The sequence below is a fragment of the Pristiophorus japonicus genome, chromosome 7 (genome assembly GCF_044704955.1).
Source record: "Pristiophorus japonicus isolate sPriJap1 chromosome 7, sPriJap1.hap1, whole genome shotgun sequence".
Lineage (NCBI taxonomy): Eukaryota > Metazoa > Chordata > Chondrichthyes > Pristiophoridae > Pristiophorus > Pristiophorus japonicus.
In genome coordinates this window covers 16,260,342-16,287,343 of record NC_091983.1, presented here as the reverse complement: position 1 = coordinate 16,287,343, position 27,002 = coordinate 16,260,342, and the positions used below count along the sequence as shown (strand labels likewise).

Genomic DNA, 27,002 nt, shown 5'->3' with positions numbered 1-27,002 from the left:
ATCTGCAAGAGTAAGTATTAAATTATTAAATTTATAATTGTAATGATGCACTGACTCATTAATTAGAATGTAAATCTGCTGGATTGTAATTAAGCTGGGTAATCTTGGGTAGCATCCCTGTTAAGATTTAGATTGGGGTTGGAACCTGTGCCCCCAGGACTCTAACCCTGGGAGGGCAGGGCTCAGGAACCATTCTGTGCAAATGTGCATTCGTAATCTTGCTGAGATGCCTTAATCTGACTTGACAGTATTATTATTTAACGGCTTTGATCAAAAATTGGGGCCAAAGGAATGCCTGGAAACAGACAGACTGCAAACACTCGGCATTTCTACCACTTTACTTTAGAAGGAGAATTATTAAATTATATCACTACTTCTGTGCTGTGAGCAACTCTTTAACTTGGACACCGTCTCCTTTTTGGTTATGTTGGTGGATGGGGGCACGACTGAGCGCTGAGAAGGCCGCTCAGCTTTGCCCAGACTGAGAGTCTCTCCAGCTGCTGTCAGTCACACACAACCCAGCCTGGACTGGGGGAGAGCTGCCCTGGTTTACTGCCTGCCCTGGGGCACTTGGGACGTTAGCTCTGGCCACATGGAGGTCTCCAAGCACAATCCAAGGAAATGGTGCCCCCTCCCCTCATGGTCCAGTCATTGCCGAGCTCACCAGCAGTCCTGATTTCCCCCTTCGGGGACCTCCATCGGTTGCAATAACCCGGCTCCCTCCCCTCAGGCAGCGAATGGCTCGGCCCGTGGATGGGGCCTTTCCTGGGGATTGTATGCAAGGGGGTTGGTGTCATGTATTAGTTCCGAACCACGATCTTATTAAATTTCTTCTCTGAACTTGGATGTTATAAATTGCATACAAACCGTATTAGCATAGAACATTAATGATGAATAGCATATGCGATGACTAATTGTGGATTACAATCTGTGTTTCCGTAATAGTACCTCATCATCATCATAGGCAGTCCCTCAAAATCGAGGAAGACTTCCACTCTAAAAGTGAGTTCTCAGGTGGCTGTACAGTCCAATACAGGAATTACAGTCTCTGTCACAGTTGGGACAGACAGTCATTGAAGGAAAGGGTGGGTGGGGAGTTTGGTTTGCCACACGCTCCTTCCGCTGCCTGCGCTTGCTTTCTGCATGCTCTCGGCAACGAGACTCTATGTGCTCCGCGCCTTCTCGGATGCTCTTCCTCCACTTAGGGCAGTCTTTGGCCAAGGATTCCAGGTGTTGGTAGGGATGTTGCACTTTATCAAGGAGGGTTTGAGGGTGTCCTTGAAACATTTCCTCTGCCCACCTGGGGCTCGCTTGCCGTGTAGGAATTCTGAGTAGAGCGCTTGTTTTGGGAGTCTTGTGTCCGGCATGCGGACAATGTGGCCCGCCCAATGGAGCTGGTCGAGTGTGGTCAGTGCATCGATGTTGGCCTGATCGAGAACACTGACGGTGTATCATATGGCTCCAGTTGGGGTAGAGTGTAGAAGTTTTTATTATAAGGGGTGTTGCAGTGGTGTGGGGCGGACTGTTTGGGCTGGGTGCTCTTTGCCTTTCCGTTATTGTTCAGGGCTGCTGACGAACGGCCGTGCGGCTCTTTGTCAGCCGGCGCTGACACAATGGGCCGAAATGGCCTCCTGCACTGTAAATTTCTATGTTTCTATCTATTCTCTCAGGGGATTTGCAGGATCTTGCGGAGACATCATTGGTGGTATTTCTCCAGCGATTTGAGGTGTCTGCTGTATTTGGTCCACGTCTCTGAGCCTTACAGGAGGAGGGTATCACTACAACCCTGTAGACCATAAGCTTGATGCCAGATTTGAGGGCCTGATCCTCGAACACCCTCTTCCTCAGACGACCGAAGGCTGCGCTGGCACACTGGAAGCAGTGTTGAACCTCATCAATCGATGATGGTAGGCTCCCGAGGTATGGAAAGTGGTCCACGTTGTCCAAGGCCGCGCCGTGGATTTTGATGACCAGGTGGCAGTTCTGTGTGGTGGGGTCAGGTTGGTGGAAGACCTTTTTGTCTTACGGATGTTTAGTGTAAGGCCCATGCTTTCGTATGACTTGAAGATGTTGACGATGGCTTGGAATTCAGCCTCTGTGCGCAGATGCAAGTGTCGTCCGCATACTGTAGTTCGACAACAGAGGTTGGGGACGGTCTCGGATCTAGCCTGGAGGCGGCGAAGGTTGAACAGGTTCCCACTGGTTCTATAGTTTGGTTCCACTCCAGCGCGGAGCTTGTTGAGCGTGAGATGGAGCATTGCAGCGAGGATGATCAAGAAGAGGGTTGGCGCAGCCCTGCTTGACCCCGTTCCGGACATGGATTGGGTCTGTGGTGGATCTGTTGGATCACGGCTTACATGTCGTCATGGTGCAGGCGAAGGATGGTGACAAACTTTTGGGGGCAGCCGAAATGGAGGAGGACATTCCATAGTCCCTCGCGGTTAACAGTGTCAAAAGTCCTTTGTGAGGTCGAAGAAAGCCATATACAATGATTGGTGCTGTTCCCTGTATTTCTCTTGCAGTTGTTGCGCCATGAAAATCATGGCCGTTGTGCCTCATAGCGCACGGAATCCGCACAGTGACTCTGGGCGCAGCTTCTCAGCCACAGGGAGAAGACGTTTGAGAAGGATTCTGGCGATGACTTCCCAGTGTCTGACAGGGAAATTTCTCTGTCGTTGCCGCAGTCGGACTTGTCCCCTTTTTTAAAGATGGTCATGATTACGGCATCTCAGATCTCTAGGCATGCACTCCTTCCAGATGAGAGAGATGAGGTCATGCATTCGAGCCAATAGTGCCTCTCCGCCATACTTTAGTGCCTCAGCGGGAATTACATCTGCTCTTGATGCCTTTTTCTTGAGCTGACGGATGGCCTTTTCTACCTCGTGCAGGGCTGGGGTTTTGCTGAGATAGTGGTGGACAGCATGCTGTGGGATAGAGCCAAGGACACTCGTGTCAAAGGCAGAGTCTCGATTAAGGAGATTTTCGAAGTGCTCCTTCCAGTGGGCCCTGACTGCCTCGGTGTCCTTGATGGGTGTCTCCCTGTTCTTGGCCAGCAGTGGGGTGGGGCTTTGGGTGCTTGGGGCGTAGATGGACTTGACTGCGGTGAAGAATCCTCGCACGTCATGGCTGACAGCCAGTTGCTGAGTCTCCTGTGCTTTCTCCATCCACCATCTTTTCTTTAGGTCACGGGTTTTTTGTTGGATCTCTGCTTTCAGCCATCTGTCGAGCTGCTTTGCTGCTCCCAAGTTGGGTTGTTGCTTTAAGTTTAGAAATGCCCTGCGCTTGCAGTTTATTAGCTTCTGGATCGCCTGGTCATTCTCGTCGAGCCAGTCCTGGTGTTTCCTGGTTGAGTGACTGAATGTCTCTTCGCAGGCACTGGTTATGGTGGCCTGGAGGGCAGACAAAGCGCTGTGGGCACTCTGCTTCTCGGGGTTATTGAGTCGCCAGGTTGGTAGAGGCTCTCTTAGCTGGGACTTTGAATATTCTGGCGTGGATTTTTCTGCTGCATTGCCTCTGTTGCCGTCGTCACTTTGGGGCGATATTAATGTTGATAACGGAATGGATTAGGCGGTGGTCCATCCAGCAGTCGTCGGCTCTTGTCATGGCGCGGGTGATGCACACGTCCTTGCGATCCCTCGCTCGAACGATGACGTCGTCAAGCAGGTGCCAGTGTTTGGAGCGGGTGTTGCCACGATGCCTTGCACTTGTCCCTCTGGCAGAGCAGGGTGTTGGTGATGACAAGGTCGTGTTCTAGGCATTTTGTCAGGAATAGGGTACCGCTGAAGTTGGCTTTCCCTACCCCCTCTGCCAATCAGAGGTCCGTGTCCTTACCAACTCTGGCATTGAAGTCGCTGAGGAGGATCAGTTTGTCATCCGTAGGAACGCGGGACAGGGATTGTTTGAGGTTGGAGAGAATGCCTCTTTGGCCTCATCTGTTGTGTCGAGTGTTGGTCGTAAGCACGGATAACTGTGGCACCCTGGTTCCAGGATAGGGTGAACCGGCGAGTCATGAGGTGTTCGCTAATCCCGCAGGAGGAGTCTCTGAGGCGGTCGACTAGCTCGTTCTTGATGGCGAAACCAACTCATGGAGGCAACGTTCTTCTGGTTTGCCTTTCCAGAAGAAGGTGTAACCTCCACCTTGTTCTTTTGAGCTGGCCTTCCCATGCCCGCCGGATCTCACTTAGGGTGGCGATGTCGACATCGAAGCATCTAAGTTCCCAGGCAACGATGGCGGTGCGGCATTCCAGTCTGTCACTGTTGGGGTTGTCTGTGAGGGTCTTGACGTTTCAGGTCCTGAACTTCATTTAGAAGGGTGGAAGATGCCTGTGCATGAGTTCTTTTAACATGGGGTGGCCATTGCACATCGGCTACCACACGGGCTTAGCAAAGCCAAGGTCTTAGTCCAGTGACATGGAGGCCCGAAACGACTGGCGACCAGGCTCTACTCTATGGGCCTAATTGCCTACGGTGGGGTGTGAGCCGTAAGCTTGGCACTGAGCAGTGCCTTCAGGAGAGGTGGTGGGAGATCTGAGGTGTGATGAGGGGAGGGGATGAGACACGCTGGGGCCCAGCAACATTTTAGTTTCTCGAAGGGTCGTGGGAGAAGTCAGAGCAGCCGCCGCCATTGCCCGCACCACGTGCCCGACAGTTGCCTCTGCAGTTTGGGCAGCTGGCCGAAAGGACTCCGGACCACGCAAGCCTGGAGCAGCTGAGGGAGATTCATAAAAAAGCGTCTCCCTGATAATGGAGGCAGCGCGAGCCACTGTCTGGTATAGTGTGTGTGTGTATATATGTGTGTGTGTGTATGTAGATATATAAATCTATGTGTGTGTGTGTATGTATATGTGTGTGTATATTTGTGTATATGTATATATGTGTATTTTATTTATATAGGCAATTACCTTTGCAGAAGAAGATATCTAAGAATCGGGCGGAGCAAAGACGGACCGGAGGAGGGCCTGCGGATCTTTTTCAGTTAACCGACCGGGAGGAGCGTGCCTCAGCCTTTGTAGGTGGTGCAGATCCCGTTGTTACGCCACGTGAATAATGTGTAAACCAGTGGTAATTTAATGCCATTTGACTATAATATATGAATGATGTAATGTTATGAATGCAGCTTCTGTACTCTCATTTTAATTGTATGTAACGTCTCTCATTCATATTTATTGCAGTAGTATTGCTCCTCATATATATGCCTGCACACGCAATCATTCTCATGTCTCCCCTTCTCTTCTACTAACTTCAGTTATGTTTTCCAGCTCCCCAGGCACAATGGGAGGCCCCTGGAGCATCACCCCAATTGCTGAAGGTCGTGCTGACCACGGGGGAAGAAGATACAACCGAGGAGGAGGATGATGAGCTGGTCGAGGAATCTGCAATACCTGCGGCCACGTCATCTTCAACGAATGAGGTAGCGGGACCAAGCAGCTTTCAGCAGGGCACTCCGAGTCATCCAGCACCCACACCGCAGAGGTTGTGTCGGCGAGATAAGCACGAGCAGCAACAGGCAGATGTGAACTAGGATTATGGTGTCTCTGTCGAGTGCGTGCGTCGACATTGGTCGAGAGCTCCTCCAAACGATTGTTGGGTTTACCGGCAACATTGCCACACTATCTGCGCGAATCTCGGAGGACATGGGGCAGATGGTTGCGGAAATGCGGCAAACAGCCGACTCTGTCGATGCCATGCAGTAGGCGATGATTTCGGGATACGGCACTGCACCACAAGGTGCCATATCACCAACAATGTCGACAGATGCGAGTTCGGAGGAAGCAGTTGCTTGTGACTTGGAAGACGTTTCTTCGGAAATGTCTTATCCTGGGCCCCCTGAATTTAATCTGCCAACGTCACCCCCCCGCCCCCACTCCACGACAGCAGCGCTTGAGGTGCCCTGCTGCAAGACGACTTGGCCCCGTTACTAGAAAGGGGGGGTAGAGGTAGAAGAGGGAAGCGTGGGGGGGGGTCTTAATCTATTTTAATTAAAATTGTTGACTGTTATTAAAAACATTTTTGAATGTTGGGGGTGGTGGGAAGGTATTTTTGTAGTGTTAACATTATTGAAAATTTATTGTTAGGTGAAAGATTTTGTTGACTGTTGGAGGTTAGAGGGGGGGGGAGGGGAGATGTGTGTTATGGTTTGTTGAAATGTTTTGACATCAGTTAAATTATTAAAATATTTTGTTGAATATTACAATTGTTGTGCAGTGTCTTCTAATAATGTACGGTTATTAGGTTGCAAACAATGGCCAAGCAAGGATGAAACTTAACGTAACTGTCACCAACATAACTTCACACAAAGTGTTCATTTATGAACTGCTGACGCAACAGTCTTGCTGCTGCGTAACTACCACAGGGCTTTTCCAGTGGTGTGGGGGTGGATGGGGGCATGGGTTCATCGCCAGGCTGATTGTGCTGATCGAGGTCGTCGTCCTCCTCTTTCCTGAGGTGGACTGGCCATCCCATCTAGCAGTTGTTGTCCTCTCTTGATAGCTATGTTATGCAACATGCAGCACACCACAATGAACTCAGTGGCCTGCTCAGGGTGGTATTTTAGGTTGCCTCCTGAGTGGTCCAGGCATCTGAAGTGCTGCTTGAGCACTCCATTGTCTTTTCGACAATGTTGCATGTGGCTATATGGCTTTTGTTGTAGCTTCTCAACTTCTGTCTGAGTCTTTTGCAGTGGGGTCATGAGCCAGCTTGCAAGGTCATATCCTTTATCCCTCAGCATCGAACTGTGACCTCGTGACTGTCTCTTAAACAGATCAGAGACAGTGCTCTCATGCAAGATGTACGCGTCATGGATGCTCCCTGGAAAATTGCATTTACTGCCATGATTATTTGCTTGTGGTCGATAACGAGCTGCATATTCAGGGAGTGAAATCACTTTCGGTTACGGTAAACCTCTGCATCCTGTAAAGGTGCTCGCAGGGCGATGTGCGTGCAGTCTATTGCTCCCTGCACCTTGGAGAAGTTTGCTATTCCCGAGAACCCCAAAGCCTTCTCACTCTGTGCCTCCCTGGTCATCGGGAAGTTTATGAAGTACATCCTGCGTGCGTAAAGGGCTTCAGTCACCTGTCGACTGCAGGAATGTGTGGCGTGCTGAGTGATGCAGCAAATGTCGCCAGCTGAGGTCTGAAACGAGCCCGATGCATTGAAGGAAAGTGCCGCAACCGTAACCTAAACGGGCAGTGCGGTCCTGATGGTGCTGGTAGGCTACAGATCTCCCTTAATTAGCTGGCATATCTCACTGATGGCCTCTTTTCAGAATTGCAGCCTTCTAACGCACGTGTTATCGGACAAGTCCAGGTATGACCGCTTATCCCTGTAAATGCATTGGGTGTAAGGTCTCTCCCTCCTCAGCAGTCTGCCACCTCTTTGAGCACATAATGCTCTTCAATGAACCTTCTCCCACCTCTATTCTGCAGCATGTGAGTAGTCATCAATACTGGCTGAGAAATTACAGGCCCCATCACTATAAATGCCTTAATCTATCTTCAAAATTCTTAAACTGTTCTCAACAAACAAAATATAAACTCGAAATTGACCACAATGTGATTAGATGATTGGCAAGATTCTAAACAGCCCTTAAAATCACTCACTAATTACTTCAATGCTACCATCAACTTGAAGCAGCCTTTTATTAAACTTCCTCCGATTTACAAAATGGCATCCATACTGCCGGGTTAAGGTCAGGTGAGTGCAGCTTTTCTTGAGCGTCTTTTTGGGCGAGCAATCATTTGGGCTCAATATGGGCGAAATGCCAAAAGCAGCGCTCGGCAATAATCTGGACCATATTTGGGCATTAGTTTCCATTATAAACAGTATTCTGGGCCTTGCACACATGATGATGTACGATTTTATTGAAAATAGGCCGAGCAATTTAGCTCATTCCTGTATGCTAAAAGTTCTACCGACGATAATCGGGAAGTAGTTTCCATTTCTCATCAAAAATAGGCGATAAACTGAATCTCGGCAGTTATATGGGCACTAAATAGGCGAATATGTCCCAAAAATCTAGCCCATAGTGCCTTATCATGTCCCTGGGATGTCTCGAGGTGCTTTACAACCAATGAATATCATTTGAAGTGCTGTCATTGTTATGTAGGCAAATGTAGCAGTAAATCTGCACACGTCAAGGTCAACAAATAGCAGATTAATGAATGTCCAGAAAGTTTTCTTTTGGTGGTGTTGGTTATGGATACCAGAACTCCCTGCTCTTAGAGATATTTTGTGTCCCTCTAAGTGTGCAGCTAAGACTGCTGGCTAACATCTCATCTGAAAGATGGCACTTATGATGCGACACACCATCAGTACTGCACTGACGTGTTGGCCTTTCTTGAACTTGAGTGCCGTTAGCTTGTGCTTGCATCCAGCAGGATTACTCATTGTTCAATGACTCCCTTAGTATGACAGTCAGCACTCTTGTGGCTACATGCTGTCCATCCCTAGGGGTTTATTTGTTCTAAGCCTTTTGAGTCATTTTAGGGCATCCATCTCTGTGAAGTTGCTGAGTATATTTCGATTATCTCAGATAATGTAGAGCTTGCTTAGTGAATATTTGAAGACGGTCATCTATTTTTATATCCAATATTACTTTATTTCTGGAAGAATTACTTGATTTGTTTTGTATCTGCAGTGTTTTTTTGGGGGTTTCACTTGGGACTTTCTTAATTGATCTAGTTAAGATATTTGTTTAGTTTGCAGTTCCTAATTCTAGATTTGTATTTACTCTGTATACTTAGCGGTGTACTTTTTAAAAGTATCTAATTTCTTCTCAATTGAAACATTACCGAACAATACTCCTGCCATCGTCAATTTGTTTTACCTATTCCTTTGAAAACTGGCTTTTTAAAATGATTTAGCTGTTGAATGTAATGATGTGGTCGATATCATCAAGGTGCCATGACTTTCATTCCCTGCATATTTCTGGTTCATTGTTTAAATGGCTCATATGATGAAAAATCCACATGTGAGCTGTCTATCTGGCTTCCTTAGCATATTGGATCAGGATTTGTCATACATTACATTTACCAACTTAAATTCCAAACTATGAGCACTCCTAATTTAGATTAGGTGGTTGATATCGTTCATTAATATAATCTTCCTGTTTTCACATACCCTTCTGATCATTCCTAGATTAACAGACCCTATTCTGATCAAGTAGTTTGTAGCATTTCTTTTTTCTCTTTTTCAATTGAAGTATCCAGTTGGGGCAGTTTATTAGTTTATTCACACATCACAATTTTGTTTTTTAACCCCCAGGCATTACTCATTTACAGATGCTGTTTTTTCTCGTAGAAAAAATGAGAAGATTTTAGCTCATTTTGAACCAGTGACCCTCAAATCTATTTGCATGGACAAATTTGAAAGACAATATTTATTAACCTCAGCAAATAACATACATTGGTCACTAGTTGATTTGTTCTTGCCATCTTTGCCCAATAAATCAACAGTAAGGTGACTTCAGTTGTATCTGTTCATGTGCTCATCAGTGTATTATTAAAGGCTGTAATTCAGGATCCCTTAATCGCCACATGTATCTGTTCTAGGATCATTCAGGAGATCAAATATAACATCCAGCTTTTCCCTGCTACCATCATCCTCCTTAAACCTCCTCTCATCTGTCTCTTCTATCCTCACTTCTAAGAGTGCAAGAAGCTCACCAGGATAGAGACCATCTGTTTAGCACCCTCTGCTGCATTCCCCCCACCCTCCCCCAAACACCTTTCCCCTTGTGCACCAAGCCAATACCTCCCCAGACACCCTATCCTAGCCTTAACCACCAACTCTTTAGTTTCTCTCTCATTTCCTCTCAAGCCTTCTTGGAGCTCATTTCGCTCATGAGGCTCTCTTCCTCCTTCTTTGACTCTATTCCTATTAAACTGCTGACCAACCAACTCCCAAACCTAGCCCCATGCTAACTTAAATTAGAAATTATTTCCTCTTTGGGCATTGTCTTTCAAAGTTACACTCTTTCGGGGGGGGGGGGGGGGGTGGAAAACACCCTCAAACTCTCTCCTCACAAACTGCTCCATTTCCAATCTCTCCTTCTCAAGCGCTTGAAGGTGTTGTCCCCTCCCAGATCTGTGTCCATTACTCCCACAGTTCTATGTTTGAATCCCTCCAGTCAGCTTTCTGCCCCTCCCAAAGCACTGAAATGGCCCTAACCAAAGTCTTGGAATGACGTGCTCTGCTTGTAGTACGTTATCCCTCTTTGCACCTCCTTGGCACTCTGCAGCCTTTGACGTGGTTGAGCACATTTTCCTTCTCCTTCCCTGCTTGCACCTCCTCCGTTATCTAGCTAGGTGGGACGACTCTTGCTTGGTTCCATTATCCAATTGTAGCTGGAGTATCTTCAACAATGACTTCTCTTCCAACCCTGACTGTCACCTCGGGAATCCCCCAAGGATCTTTTTTCAACCCGCTTCTATTCCTTATCTACACACTGCCCCTTCTCAACATCACCCGAAGAAATGGGGTTAGTTTCCACATGTACACAAATGACACCTAGCTCTATCTCTCCACTGGCTGTTTCCACATGTGCATAACCGACATTCAGCTCGATCTCTCCACTGGCTCTATCGATCCCTTCACTACGTCTGGTGTGCAAAGTGCTGCGGGTGCTAAAGAGGAAGATATAGTTATATGAAAGGTATGTCATTTCCAGGGAACATTGTTATCCACTGCACAGCTGTGCATTAAATCAACAGAAAAGGCCTGAATAATTACTGAGCTTATATATGTAGATTCACATTTTCTGTGATGTGCATGTCCTACAAAAAACATGGATAGTGACAATAGTCTGAATGATTGGCTTTTTAGCGAATGGGTTACCCATTGAAAATGTGCCTCTATGTAGAAATGCATAGACAGCCAACCAGTCCATATCAGCATTTACTTTCCATGCTTGCAAATGGTCTTAAATCCCATTTACCCATCCTATTCTCGTATCCCTTCATCCCTTTTTTCTAACGTCGGTGGTGGGGATGTTAATGGAAACCATTATCAGGGACAAAATAAACTTTCATTTGGTAAGGCATGAGTTAATCAAGGAGAAGCAAGATGGATTTATTAAAAGTAAATCATGACTGACTAACTTGATTAAATTCTTTTGAGGTAATGAATTCAAGAAGGCTTATTAAGAAGATGGAAGCCCATGGAATTAAGGGAAAAATGGCAGTATGGATATAAAGTTGGCTCAGTTACTGGAAGCAAAGGGTGGTGATGGATGTTTTTCTGACTGGGAGCTGGTTTGCAGTGGTCCCCAAGGGTCAGTTTTGGGTCCATTTCTCTGCAATTTTTATAAATGACCTAGGCTATGGTGTAGGGAGCATCATTTTAAAGTTTGTCGATGATATGAAATTTGGCAAAGTAGTAGATCGTGGTGAGAATAGTTATAGGCTTCAGGATGATATAGAAAGGATGGTGAAATGGGCAGAAGCATGGCAGATAGAGTTCTTGATAGAGCAGTGTGAAGTGATGCAATTTGGGAGGACTAATATTGAAAGACCTCCAATAGCATGCATGTGCCTGTGGTTGTTCAATTGCACATTTTTTAGGAAAGATTCTTCCATTGAAACCATCAGTAACTCTTGTTTCTGCTAAACTGCTGCTCTTAAACTTGCACACCTTCTCAAGGTTCACCAAATACTTCTCTATTTTATTGGTCCTTTTATCAGTGCCATCACAGAGGGGAGGGGATTTATTTGAGATGGAGTACCTGTCTTGTGCAGAGGTATTTTGCATTGATTTTTCAATCTTCTGATCAGTTGTGCAGGCGTAAATCAAAACCCACAGTGCGCCTGTGTGGAAGACCCTCCAGAGAAACAGGAGTTACTATGGTAAGTAATGTTTCCTTCATAGGTGATTGTGTGCCAAGATAGAAATCATCAGTCACTGTTATTGCCAACCTGTTAGTGGGGTGGGTAATCATGTAACACAACATTTTCGCAAGCCACCTAGTCTGATGAGCTGTGAGGGCAAACTTGATATATCATGAGAGATACATCTCATCAATGCCAGCAGTGCGTTGCACTTCTCTGCCTTCTCAAGTAGTACTCTAGTCCCCAAGGGCAGGTTAGTGGGTGTGAGGAGTTTTTAATGCTGGTCATGGCCTTTATGCTATCCAAGATCACAGCCCAAAGTGCTTGGATTTCGGAACATAAGCAGAAGGTGTGTAAGAAGGTCCGATACCCGCTCCAGCATCTATACAAGGAAATCTATCGAACTTGTGGGGTTCATTACATTTAGCAGTGTGAGTTGGCCTGCTCGAGAGTTCTTTGCCCGTGAAGATTGTGAGGGTTTGTTTACAAATTTTGCTCCATTCTTCTATGATTTGGAGGCCTTGCTTTTGCTCCCTAGCTCCCTGTATACTTATTATGGAGATAGCATAGTATACTGGGCAGAGATCTGTTTCTCTGTATCTTTGTCATTGAAGGGGTGTAGCTCTGGGAATCTTGTGCTACTGGGTCCTGGAAGATGTGTATGATTTGTGGGTACCTTTTTGTGTACCCAAGAGTAAACTCAGCAAACTTGCCTCATCTACCTAGGTCCTTGGGTGTTTGAATTTGTTTCTTGATTGACTTCTTGCTCTTACCGATTCCATGCAAACTCTTGCAACCATTTATTGCAAGTGGGAGGTCTTCGATCTACCAACTAGGGAGATGGTTGAAGAAACCTGATGGGATCTTCAGAAAACAGTCTTTTTGAAAGATCAGCCAAGTATCCAATTAAACTCCACTCATGCCTTTGATCCCACAATCTTACCATGTAAAACTCATAAAAACCATATAAAACTACTATATCAATGACATTAAATTATGCGGACAGATTTATTATCTTGCAAGTCCTGCGTTAATAAATGTATGACTAAGCTGTGTGTAAACCAGTTTACATTTTTTTTCTTTGCAATATGTCAGAAGCAAAACCAAAAATGCTGACTAACAGCAGGCCGGGTAGCATCTGAGGAAAGAACAGAAATTAACATTTTGGTCTACAGTCCTTCACAACTGGAAAAAATGGGAGCTAAACAGAAAAAAGGGAAGGGAGATTAGAGAGGAAGTATCGATGGAATGGCCGGTAACATGCTTTGAAAGGAAATCAAGATGAATAGGTGCTCTTTGTGCCAGTGAAAAGACTGATGTGAAGATCACTTCTTTCATATATTCCTTACAGCTCTTGAAAAACCTGTATTATGCCCAGTGAAAACAGGTTCAGTTCTGTGAACCTTTAACTTGTGGCCTGGAATCCTGGAATCATTCCCTGTTACTCTCCTATGGATCATTGACAATGCATTGATATATTTTTTGAGCAAATAGTGCCCAAAATTTCATACTGTTTCAACTGTAGCCTCACTAATAATTGAGTAACTTATTCTGACGTAATGGAAAATGCTTGAAATAAATCTCATGTCTCGTTAATAAATTTGTGTTGACTAGATACTTTCAGTACATGAGGAGTAATTATTTTCTACTTATCTTTACTAATGGGTTCTATTTGGTTGTAATTATGCTTTCCTATTCCAGTATTCATTGCCTTTTATTCATCCACATTACATCCATCTTCATGCATCCACATAATTGATCCAGAAAATGTAGCAGGACCTTGTTGATACTCATTTTATTTGGCTTGGGAATTTCCAGGTCAACATCTATACAGGGCTAAAGCAATGATTTTGGGTTAACCACTCCTGTTTGCACATACAATCCTGATTTGGAGTATCTGTGATACAAAAGGAAAATCAAAATTACATTTAGTAATGAATTTGTCTCCTTCAAGGTAGAAAATGTTAATTTTGAAAATTTGAGAGTATAGGGTCAGATATCATAATCTGCACACATTATCCTTAAAAAAAAATTTACTAATTTCTTGTGCTATTTTGGGGAAACTGGGTAACATGTCAAATATTTGACACAATAAAATTGGTTCTCAGGGTAAAGTGGATGATGGCTTTGACTTGAGCGCTATTAAAATATTAGTATCAGCGCTTGGGTCAGTCACTGTGATTGTGGAAGAATTTTTTTCCAGAGATAGTTCCCATCTTTATTCAAATAATTCTATCTTGAATTAAATTTGAGTTTCTGGGAAATTTTTGTCGTCCCAGAATTTGCGTTCCATTCTGCAGTTGTATTTATATGCATTCAGGCAGTATGTAACAAAGGCTTCTTAAACTTCAGAGTTCATCTTGCTATATGCATCATGTTTTAGTCATGAAGCAATATTTTCCCCCTGTAATGCTTTGTTAATGTAGGAACCCATCAATTGTGCTATACCAAATAAAAGCTTGGCCAAGTAATAGTTAATGCTCTCCTTAAAGTGCATAATCTATTCAACTAAAAAAACAGATAATCTTATAGCCTTGTTTGTTGAAATTCTCTCCTTTGGGTGTAACATAGCTCATGTTAGTTCATGCTAATATAACTTTTGCCTAACTCAAGGTCTTCATTTTTTTGAGAAATAACAAATTCAGCCATTTATGATATGTATACCAAAGGGACTTTTAATGGGCAAACAATTATTTACTTCATTTATTGATTATAATTTTTGTTAACCTTTATCTTGTGAATTACTGTGGAAAGAAAATAACGACTGACAGTCATCTAATTTAAATGTGTTTGAATGTGCAGCTTAAAGAGCCATACTCGTATCAATGCCCTGTGCCACTGTAGGATGCAGATTATGCATGTAATTTCCCAAAGTTGGGACTTGATCATTTAGAGTAGTACCATGCTGAGCGTATATACCATGGCCTGGATTTCCCGCTTTGGGCACATTTGACGATCCAGGTGTAAATTGCGCCCAAAATTGTGCTAATTTTAGGAAGTGTGTGTTTTCTCACCTTTCCGCTCAAAATCATTTGCATATCACCGAACGTAAAATTTGCTTTAAAAAATATTCTTAATATATTTGAGTGGTAACTTGATGCAGTTTGATTAACGCAGCTGAAAATGGGTTTATCATAAAAAAAATAAGTATTTTAATCTGTGTCTAGTCCACCACCTGTGAGTAACCCAATTTTTAAATAACTGAAATTGACTTTAAAAAGCTTAATACAGAACCATTTGCTAGTTATATTGGGGTACTTAGTCAGTTTCTTAGTAAATTAAAAACAAATTATATTCAAAAGCTTTTAAAAGGTGCCGATTGGTGTCATTGCGCCTAAAATAAAAAAGCTTAATTTTAATAACTACCTCGAAGGCCCGCAAACTGGGAATTAATTCGATCTGGGGGCGCGGCCAGATTTTGCCGACTAGTTTTTTAAACTAGTGCAAAAGATCATGGAAACTCAGTTTGTGTTGGACGTAATATGCACTTGAAATTCCGCAATCTTTTGTGCTAGATTAGCCAATTGCTGGCGAATTGTGCTGAAAAAGCAGCACAGCCTAGTGGAAACTCCAGGCCATTGTTTTTCAAAGAAGAAAGTGTTACTGCCGAGTCTCATTTTATGCTATTTGGCAGCCACTATAAAACTGCTCTTTGTATAGGTAAAAAAGAAAGAACTTGTATTTACATTGCACAGATTATACAGCACAGAAACAGGCCATTCGCCCTAACCAGTCCATGCCAGCATTTATGCTCCACTCAAGCCTCCTTTATCATTCCTCATTTAACTCTATCAGCATTACCCTCTATTCCCTTCCACATACGCTTATCTAGCTTCCCCTTCAATGCATCCAAACTATTCGCTTCAACCACTCCCTGCAGTAGCAAGTTCCATGTTCACATCACTGTTCGGGTAAAGAGTGTTCTGCTGAATTCCCTATTGGATTTCTTGGTGACTATCTTATATTGATGGTCTCTAGTTATGCTCTTCCCCACAAGTGGAAAAATTCTCTCTCTATCCTTTCTATCAAAACCTTTCATAATTTTAAAGACCTCTATTAGGTCACCCCTCAGCCTTTTTTCAAGAGAAAAGATACCGAACCAGTTCATCCTTTCTTGATAGGTATAACCTTGCAGTTCTGGTATATTCCTTGTAAAGCATTTTGGCACCCTCTCCAGTGCCTCTATATCCTTTTTATAATATGGCAGCCAGAACTGCACTCAGTACTCCCAATTGTGGCCTAACCAAAATTCGATACAAGTTTAGCATAACTTCTCTACTTTTCAATTCTATCCTTTTAGAAATAAACCCAAGTGCTTGGTATGCTTTTGTTACGGTCTTATTGACCTGCGTCACAACTTTTAGTGATTTGTGTATTTGTGTTCTCAGATCCTTTGGCTCCTCTACCCCATTTAGATTCCTATTTTTCAAGTAATATGTGATCTCATTTTTCTTAACAAAATGTGATACTTATCTATGTTGCAATTCATTAAAAAATTTATCATTGTAGGGAGTCCCTCGAAATCGAGGAAGACATGCTTCCACTCTAAAAGTACAATCCAATGCGGGAATTAGAGTCTCTGTCACAACTGGGGCAGACAGTGGTTGAAGGAAAGGGTGGGTGGGGAGTCTGGTTTGCCGCACGCTCCTTCCGCTGCCTGAGCTTGGTTTCTGCATGTTCTCGGCAACGAGACTCGAGGTGCTCAGCGCCCTCCCGGATGCTCTTCCTCCACTTAGGGCGCTCTTTGGCAAGAGATTCCCAGGTGTCGGTGGGGATGTTGCACTTTATCAAGGAGGCTTTGAGGATGTCCTTGAAATGTTTCCTCTGCCCACCTGAGGCTCGTTTGCCGTGTAGGAGTTCCGAACAGAGCCCTTACTCGGGGAGTCTCGTGTCAGGCATGCGGACGATGTGGCCCGCCCAACTGAGCTGGTCGAGCATGGTCAGTGCTTCGATGCTGGGGATGTTGGCCTGAGCGAGAACACTGACGTTGGTGCATCTATCCACCCAGTGGCTTTGCAGGATCTTGCGGAGGCAGCGCTGGTGATATTTCTTTACTGCTTTGAGGTGTCTACTGTATATAGTCCACGTCCGAGTCATATAGGAGGATGGGTATCACTATGGCCCTGTAGACCATAAGCTTGGTGCCAGATTTGAGGTCCTGGTCTTCAAATATTCTCTTCCTCAGGCGACCAAAGGCTGCGCTGGCACACTGGAGGCAGTGTTGAACCTTGTCATCGATGTCTGCCCTTGCTGATAGTAGGCTCCCCAGATATGGAAAATGGTCCACATTATCCACGGCTGCGCCATAGATTTTGCAGAAAAAATATATGCCCATTCTTTGGGCTAAACTTTTCTTTCATTTTCAGCAATTTTCTCAGCGATTTCCGCTTGGCGAAAGTTTCCCCTTTTGTTTTTCAATGTTAATGTCTTATAATTTGTTGCAGTCCTTCTCAGTGTTGACAGTCCCTCCTAATTTGATGTCGTCCGCAAATTTAAAAATTGTGTTTTTGATTCCAAAGTCTAAATCGCTAATATAAATTGTGAACAACATTGGTCCCACCACTGATCCTTTGGGACCCCACTTCACACCTGCCACTCTAAATAGCTATCCTTCACCCATACTCTCTGATTTGTCTTTCAGCCAGCTTAGCTGTCCATGCTGTTAATTATCCCCTGACTCCGCATGCTCTGACCTTAATCATTCGTCTATTATGTGGTACCTTATCGAAGGCTTTTGAAATTCTAGCTATATTACATCGACTGCATTACCCTTGCCTACTCCCACTATTACCTCTTCAAAAAATTCAGTGAGGTTGGTCAAGCAAGACTCTCCCTGATGCCTATTCATTATTATAGTTTTGATTTCGAGATGTTTTTCTATTTTCTCCTTTAGGCATTCCACTATTTTTCCTACCACCAATGTTAAGCTGACTGATCTGTAGTTCCCTGGACATGTTTTATCTCCCTTCTTCAATATAGATATAACTTTAGCTATCTGCCAGTGTTCCGGCACTACATCTTTCTCTAACAAATTATTAAATCTGTGTAATAATGCCGCTGCTATTTCTTCCCTTTTAAATTCTTTTAAAATGCACAGATGCAATTTGTCCGGACCAAACTTATCTTCTTTTAAGTTTGATTAGTTCATATAGCGCCTTCAAAACCTTCAGATATCCCAAAGCACTTTACAGCCAATTAAGTACTTTTGAAGTATAGTCACTGTTGTAATGTAGGAAACACAGCTTCCAATTTGCACACAGCAAGGTTCCACAAATAGCAATGTGATGACCAGATGATCTGTTTTAATGATGGTTGAGGGATAAATATTGGCCAGGACACTGGGGACAACTCCTCTGATCTGATCTTTTTTGAAATAGTTCCATGAGATCTTTTACACCCACCTGAGGGGACAGATCATCATCCTATCCTCTCAATTAGGAAATAGTGTGTGGCATTTAGTTTGGGTAGGAAAGCACAAGCTTCAGCAAAAATTAATTCAATTCAACTATTTTGGTTCTCTGCTAAAAGACCAGTTAATACATCAAACTAGAGTTACCAAAGTTAACACTGTCATTTTATGCCTTGAAAGCACCATCTTATTTGTCCAAGTATTGGGCTGACGGGTCTCTGACAAGAATCCTGTTTTTTGTGCACGTCAAAGGCTGAACGTTATGTAACCATCCGTACTTTTGGTTGACTTGAAAATGGCCTTGAAGTCGATTTTCACCTAAATGGTCCAAAATAGACAAGTTAAAACTTCTGATTGTGAAGGGGGAGCACATTTAAGTTACAGTAGTGAAGAAGAAAGTTAAAAAGTAATACAATAATAGGAGAGAGAGATAAAATGGGAACATAATGAGACAGGGAAAATATGGATGTCTGTGAGCCGGATTGAAGCGTTTGTATTTTATTTTAATTTAAAATTGTGTTATTAGTAACTTATAGAATTAATGTTGCAATAAGAAAATTGTTCCTGATGTTTGAGTAGCTATAACTGCAATAGTTTTTTTAACATCATAGTACAAGAGCTGAAAATAGAACTGGTCAACCCCAGGGAGACATGGATTTCCCGAGATCCCTATTTTGTTTGTACAATTGTTGATAGAAGAACACAATAATAAAAGTATTTTACTGATGGACCATTCATTCCTAAGAACCACACACAGTGTCGTCACGATTGAAACCTGCTGAAGGGCTTTCTGCCAAAGTTTTGAAGCCCATGAAAACAAATATTGCTGGGTTGAACTCTGTCAACATAAGCAGTTAGATTTCTAAGCTGACATTTTTTCTCTCCCAAGTAATGAGTAATTGATGTCAACTCCGAATAAATTAATCCAAATGATGTACAGAAGACAAAATGCAACACCCTGGTTTAAAATAGTTAAGACAGTGGAGAAGCTTTTACACAGTGGGGTTTTTAAATGTTTCAGAAATGTGTGGTAGTGTAACTGCTGATCTACTTTTATACGACGAGCTCAAAACTGCATATTTCATGGTTGTGTAGTAACATGCTCTGTAGTGGTATACTCATTCTTTGCCAATTTGGTGCTGTGACAACCTAGTAGCTTGTGGCTTGGGCTAAGTTGCTCCAGGAAGGAGTTACCTATTTATTTTGTACAATTGTTGAAATAACACAATAATAAAAGTATTTTACTGATGGACCATTCATTCCTAAGAACCATTTCCTCCTTCTGTAAATTAATCTTTCCCTGTTTTATGGTTTTTCATGGCACTAAGCACCATTGCCAAACTAGGAAAGGACTGGCAGACTCATTCAAATTCTTTGCCAATTTCACTGTCGAGCTGGTGACTTGGAAGTGCACAAAGGTGGTATCATAAAACGGGTCTGTTCAATTAATATTACTATTTAGTTCTCCTGTCACCTCCAGACTTGGTAACCAAGATTTAGAATTCTTGAGAATTTTTGAGAAAAATTGGTGTCTATGGAGCAACACATTGCTACTTGCCTACGTTCTATGCCTAATCAGTGAGTCTACAAACAAAAAACATGGTGCTTAATATTACAAACCATAATTAGAACCAGTTATATTGAGCAGTTTGAATAGAACAATGTGCACTGAAGAAAATCAAAAGTCTTCGTGTTTGGTTTGGCTAATTTTCTATCTCCCTCCAACTTGTTCTTAAATGGTGCAGAATGCCTCTAACCACAATATGGTTTCCTTACTACTGAAGAAATGTGCCCAGTTAATGCTGTTTAACCTATGCTGGTAAATGTGCAGATTTCCGAAAGCCACAGCAGTAGTGTCCACTTGTAGCAAGCTTAATATTAAGTTCTTTTTTTTAAAAAAAAACTTGATTTTCTATTTTAAGGAAAAACCTCTTCAATTTAAAACACAAATGTTCATGTTTCACTTTCTTGTTTTTAGGGAACAGCGCAGATCTACGTTTGGTAAAAACCTACATTGAACTCGGATTGCCAGGATCCCAAATAGAGTTCCTGATGTCAGAGAGGAATCAGGTAAACAGATCATCTTTTGTAAAAAAACAATAGTTGATCTCCCATGGCACTGATCATAAACATTTTTATAAAATTTTGGAATTCAGTAGACCAAGTCATCTGACACTTGCGACTCAACTTGCTCATAAGTGAGTTGTAGGTTTGACTTCAACTTGAATTTTTAAATGTCTAGTTGCTTCAACTTGCTTAGCTCAAATAAGTTGAAATAACTCTTAGTTATTTGAAAATTACGTTTTCAGTTTTGTGTGGAATGAGAGTCTTTGATGTGCTTGGTCACTGGTGTGTTCTTTTGGTTGGCCAATCAGAACTCAAATTTAGTGGCTGTGTGGTTCTTTTGGCTAATTTAATTCATTTAGAAGTTGTGGCAGTGTTTCAAGGACGTCTCTAGTTATGGTGATTTAATTTATTACAAAAAACTTGATTCTGGCATGTGCATTTGTTTCTGCATAGTTTTAAATACTAGTCAGTCTCCTGTGGTGGAGCCTATGGAAAGTCAGAACAAAATTAATTTCCCTAAGATTGTATTCGTGATGCTGTAGATATAGATAAAGGGATTTAGAGCTTATGAAACTCCATGGGCCCGAGTTTGGTGAAACCTAAGTTCCGCCCAAATACTGTCCGAAGGACCGCTAAGATCCTGACGGTACTTTGGGCGGAGGTTTGGTGAAAAAATGTGGGCAAGACCGCCCGGTGGAAAAAATGGGTCTTGCATGCCAATTCTGGGTGGCAGCGGATGGTGGGTTCCATTCTAGGCAGCAAATGCGATCCTCGGCAAAGTACCGCCAAGGATAGAGTCGGGCCCAGGGAGGGGGGAAACTGATAAAATAAAGTTTTTACAATAATAAAACAAAACACCAGAAATCCTTCAGGGGACCCCATCCACCTAAATCCCTGCAAAAGGAATGAAGAAAAGAAGTGCACTAATCTTTTTTGTAGGTCTTCATACTTGCTGTTCAGGTAAGACCTGCCTCCATGCAGCAGTCTTCTCCTGCTGGAGCGGAGGACCGCCCGGACCAAACTGGCAACTCAGCGGGCGGAAGGACTCTTGTGGGTGTTGTACGTAGGCGCATGTCAGCAGACGGTCCCCGGCGGTCTTCTCTACCTGCCGGCATGAGGATCTGACTAAACTCACTCGGAGGGGAGAGCGACCAAAAACCATTGAGACTGCTGAGAAAACTCGGTGGTGAGTCGACCAAACTCGAGCCCTATATATCTAGTGTTAAAGTATGCACCTGTGGCATGACTGAGTCACATGTTGATAATGTACAAAATCGGGAGGGCTTAACGTACATAAACTTAATACAGTCTAGATTTTACAAGAGAATTATGAATGAGGAATGCCATTCGTCCCAACTTACTCATCCATCAGAACGCTGTATGCATTTGGTTCTTAAATAATTGTCGGGCTTTCACTTTCAGTATTCTATCTGGGAACTCCATGAGTTTATCGTTCTTTGTGTGAAGATAAACTTCCTGATGATCCTAAACTTGCCTTTTTACTAGTTTAAAACTGTGGCTCCTTTTCTCTTGCAATTTGTTTTTCTCTTGCAATTTAATTTAAAGTAATTTTTGATATTTACCTTTTTAAAAGTGTTTATAATCGTATCTCTCAAAGATCAACTCTTGGGCATCCCCTTTCAAGTCTGACAAGCCCAAATTTCTCATTCTTTCCTCATAACTGAGACCTCCAAGACTGGAGTTCATACTTCTTGCACTACTTCCAGGGCTTTAAAGTCTCCTTATCTCCCAGTGACCTGAAATTGGAGGTCTACTTGAGGTCTAGTCTCACGAGAGCACTATACAGTTTGATCACAACTTCTTCTGACGTGTAGTCAACTGTTAATCCTCCTTTTGGAGCAGCGAGCGCCGGCCTGGGAGCAGTGTGGCAGCCCCAACCTGCAAGAGACCATCAGCGGCAGGTCGGGGCCATAGAAGGAGCGGTGAGCAACGTCCTCGCGAGCAGTGTGGTGGCATACCACTGCAAGGTACTGCGCGAGCTGGTGCAGGAGGGTGACTGGATTGGACATCACCGACGTCCAGGTCAGTGATTGGAGCGTGGGCAGGTACAGCAGGAGTTGCGAGGTTGGGGCGCAGGAGCAGCGAGTGATCGTGGAGCGACATGATCAGGGCCTAGGAGAGGCGTGAGTTTGGGGCCAAAAGAGGCTAGGGCTCGGGCAACTCTTGATTGTGTGCGCACGAGGTCCGTGCAGCAGAGCTGGTATCCAGGCGTCTTGGTTAATCCTTGTCACTGGGCCAAGACCTAGCTCTGTCAAGCCGTGTGGTGGCTGGTGTGCAATAGCCACCACACGCTTTTTTAAAAAAAAAAAAAAATCCACCCACACGCATCTTCCATGCTTCAGGATGTAGTTTGGGACCTGGAATATTAGGTCCTTCATGGAAACACCTGTGAACTCATCCCTTTTTGGCGTGGAAACAAGTCATCCTTGATACGAGGGACCGCCTATGATGATGATCTGTTAATATAGTTCAACTTTATATAGGCTTTATTGCTGCTCTGCATTGATGAAGCATCTTTTGTGTTGAGTTTCTTAAAACTCGTAAGTCTTTTTCACATGTATCCTTGGCTATTTCAAATCCATTCATGGAGTTTGTGTGTTGCCCATTTTGGTCATCCCACATGTGAAAATTTACCTTTTTTGTATTCAGTTTTGTTTATCATCATTTTGCCCACTTACATATTTTGTCCAACTCATTCTGTAATATAAGCTGTCATCTCTGATTCTAAACCACCTCCTATTTTGCCATCCTCTGCAAATTTGATCAATTTGAATTGGGTTTCTGAGCCAGTCATTGTTCTAGAAGTGCTCCCGACACCGATCCCTGGGGCACCACATTTAGTACGTTCCTCCACCCCAACATGACTATTAATAAAGTGCCTGTTGTTTTTACTGCCCTACACCAATTTCTTATACCAATCCAAAATTTACTCAGGATTCTCACAGCTTTGAGCCTTTCATGCACAACATTGTCACCTTCTGGAAGTCAAGATACAATAGTCCTTAACACAATCCATTTGGAAAGTCACTTCCTCAAAGTAGGTGCCAGTGCCTTGATGATTTAAAAAGTTATCTCCCTCTCCTGAGCGTCTTGACCATGCAGTTCCGCATGCTAGTTGCCTCACGCAAAAAAAAAAATCACATTTGTGCACACAATATCATGCCACACGTGACATCCGATAAAAAGCCATTTCATGTCATTCGTGAACTTTGGAGGAACTTTACTGTCCAAAACAGTATTATAATATTTTTAAAACCCAGCTCAAACATTCCCACTTGGTCCAAATTTTGATACATTTTGTTTAATTTTACTGAACCAAATCTCTTCTCGGACCTTTTATTTCCCCAAATAACCTGGAATATTGTGCCTGAGTCCACTTTAACATTTCCAAATGGTCCCAAATCCAAAGAGCAGTATTGTTGGACCAACAGGACTGGTAAATGCTGAATTTTATTTCCCCAAAACATTCTTCATTGTCTGTTTTTCTTTTAATGTTACAAGTTGCTGGTATCCAATCAAACAATTGCCTATTTTATTGAAGATTGAAACATAATCTATATACCTGCATATTGCTAAACCACTTATTTTGTATGGTTCTCTGCTGTATGTTAATTAAGCCTGTTAGTGAAAATAATTTTCTATATATTTAGTACTCTAATTAATGCATTTATTATTTGCTGTCTTTGACATTTCTAAACATCTGTCCTTTAGAATTATATTCAGTAATTTCATCAGGGTTTAGAGAGGCTTAATGGTTGCCATGGTATTCCGTTTGTTGCACAGATAAGATATTTGCTTCCATAAACATCAACTGTTGAAATTGTTCAGTTGATGTGCATGCAAACAATAATAACCCACATTAAATGCAGATAAGTTCAGTGTATTGAATGGATTTCACACTTAATTAATATGGAAATTAAAATAAACTCCTTTTTTTAAAAAAAAAACACTTTCTTCCCCTTTCTCGCTTATGTATTCACCCCAATTCAGGAAATTGACAATATTGCTTCCTGTTAGGAAGGACACAAAAGTGGCCCAGCGTAATGCCACTCTAATTTTTGCACCTTGTTGGGGAAATTCCTGACTACCGTTTATTACCCCTCTCAAATGACCAAAACTGAAGATTAGCCTAGCAGCAAGTTGGTGCAAACATGCATCTTGTCGTCCTATGATGAAGCATGTTCGAACTCTAATGTACTGTCCCATGAGCAGGTCACCAGGCCTATGGAATAATATCTTCGAATTAACATCCAGTGTGCCCCAAGCAACAAATGGGGAATGCCAAAAGTTACTGGGAATATTTCCTCTCTCCACCATCTAACACTTTCCAATTTGACCGGTTGTCAATTTGCTGATGTTATTTTTTGGTCTGGGAACAAGTCCAGTTTTGGTGATTAGTAGCTGTTGCCATGGGAGGAATATGCCTCAAAACAGCAGAAAATATTCTGCAAAGCAGAACAAAATGATGAATGGTAAATTTTGCATCTTTCCAGTCCAAGCATCCCAAAATAATCCCTTCAATTCAGCCATAAATAAGTGCCCACAGCAAATTTTAGAATTGAAATATTGGCCAGGAAATTAATTTTGGTGATATTAGTGGCTGAATGCTTAATGAATTTGAGATTCCATTGTCTGCTATATTAATGGAGGCATTAAAATGTTTAAATTGCAGGTTAACACCTCCATTAAAATAGCACTGAGAAATTCTGTGTAATTGTGTAAAGTGTTCATCTAGAATCATAGAGTAGTACAGCATAGAGGGTGGACATTCGGCCCATTGAGTCTGCGCCGGCTCTTTTGAAGAACAATCCAGTGAGTCCCACTCACCCGCCCTTTCCCCATATCTCCACATTTTTTTCTCCAACTATTTATCCAATTCCCTTTTGAAGGCTACTATTGAATCTGTATCTGTCGCAGAGTGACGGCTATGAAGAGGGCGACTGGATTGGACGTCACCGGGGTCCAGTTGCTGATTGGAGCGTGGACAGATACAGCGGCAAGGTTGGGGTGCAGGAGTGGCGAGAGACCGTGGTGATCGGGGCCCAGGAGAGGCTGGTGATCGGGGCCCAGGAGAAGCATGGACCAACCCACACTGCGATATGTGTGCGCACCAGGTCCGTGCAGCAGAGCTGGTCTCCAGTGGTCTTGGTTAATCCTTGCCACTGGACCAAGACCTAGATCTGTCAAGCTCCTGTAGTGGCTGCTGTGCAACGGCCACCACACGTTAAAAAAAAATCCATGCACAGGCATCTTCCAACCTTCAGAATGTAGTTCGAGACCTGGAAAATTAGGTCCTTCATTGAAACACCTGTGAACTCATCCCTTTTTGGCATGGAAGCAAGTCATCCTCGATACGAGGGACCGCCTATGATGGTCCCTATCAAGCTGAGCATTCCAAATCCTAACTACTCATTCCATAAAGTTTTTCCTCATATAGCCTCTGGTTCTTTTGACAAATCATCTTAAATCTGTGCTCTCTCATTATCGACCCTTCTGCCATTGGAAACAGTTTCTCTTTATTTACTCTCTCTAAATCCTTCATGATTTTGAACCCCTCTAACAAATCTCCTCTTAGCCTTCCCTGCTCCAAGGAGAACAACCCCAGCCTCTCTAGTGTATCCACAAAACTGTAATTCCTCATCCCTGGAATCATTCCAGAAAATCTCTTCGGTACCCTCTTCATATCCTCCTTAAAGTTTGCTGCCCAGAATTGGACACAATACTGCAGTTGGGACTGAACTAGTGTTTTATTTAGGTGTAGTATAACTTCCTGGCTTTTGTACTCTATGCATCTATTTATAAAGCCCAGGATCCCATATGCTTTATTAACTGCTTTGTTCACCTGACCTGCCACCTTAAAAGATTTGTTCACAAACACCCCCAGGCCTCTCTGTTCTTGCACCCCATTTAGAATTGTACCATTTAGTGTGTATGGTCTCTCCTCATTCTTCCTACCAAAATGTATCGCTTCACACTTCTCTGCATTGCATTTCATCTGCCATGTGTCTGCCCATTCCACCAGCCTATCTATGTCATCTTGAAGTCTATTACTATCTCCCTCACTGTTTACTACACTTCCAAGTTTAATGTCATCTGCAAATTTCGAAATTGTGCCGTGTTCCCCCAAGTCCAAGTCATTAATTTATATCCAAAAAGCAGTGCGGAATGCCACTGTATACTTCAGTCTGAAAAAATAGCCATTCACCGCAACTCTCTGCTTTCAATCCCTTAGCCAATGTTGTATCCACGCTGCTACTGCCCCTTTTATCCCATGTGCTTCAATTTTGCTAGCAAGCACAATGTGTGGTACTCTATCAAATGCCTTTTGAAAGTCCATATACACATCAACAGTACTGCCGTCATCCACCCTCTCTGTTACCTCATCAAAAAACTAATCAAGGTAGTAAACCACGTTTTGCCCCTAACAAATCCATGCTGGCTCTCTATTAGTCTGTGCTTGTCCAAATGGCTATTAATTTTTCTCCCAGAATATTGTTTCCAAAAGTTTCCCCGTCACCGATATTAAACTGACTAGCCTGTAATTGCCAGGTTTATCCTTCTCTCCTTTTTTTGAACAAGAGTGTAACATTTGCAATCCTCCAGTCCTTTGGCACTAAGGATGATTGGAAGATTGTGGATTGTGGCCAGCACCTCTGCAATTTCCACCTTTGCTTCCCTCAGCA

General features: G+C 43.1%; 1 protein-coding gene and 1 long non-coding RNA gene across 14 annotated transcripts in view; one reads left to right on the top strand and one right to left on the bottom strand.

The window, feature by feature from the left end:
- The window catches only part of fam135a (family with sequence similarity 135 member A), a 253,544-nt gene that overhangs the window by 192,324 nt on the left and 34,218 nt on the right, over positions 1 to 27,002 (top strand). For 9 of the 11 annotated variants that reach the window (XM_070884848.1, XM_070884853.1, XM_070884851.1 and 6 more), the window contains one exon: positions 20,210 to 20,301. In XM_070884848.1, the coding sequence (XP_070740949.1) occupies positions 20,210 to 20,301 (92 nt within the window). Of the gene's footprint in view, positions 1 to 4,893; positions 5,051 to 5,258; positions 5,977 to 20,209; positions 20,302 to 27,002 lie in introns of those variants that run through there. The other 2 variants (XR_011593824.1, XM_070884854.1) reach the window with 2 other exon arrangements.
- Positions 12,874 to 27,002, bottom strand: part of LOC139267079 (uncharacterized) — a 34,989-nt gene continuing 20,860 nt past the window's right edge. For all 3 annotated transcript variants that reach the window (XR_011593825.1, XR_011593827.1, XR_011593826.1), the window contains exons 2-3: positions 18,379 to 18,549; positions 12,874 to 13,719 (exon numbers count right to left, since the gene is read on the bottom strand). This is a non-coding gene — a long non-coding RNA (uncharacterized lncRNA). The remainder of the gene's footprint in view (positions 13,720 to 18,378; positions 18,550 to 27,002) is intronic.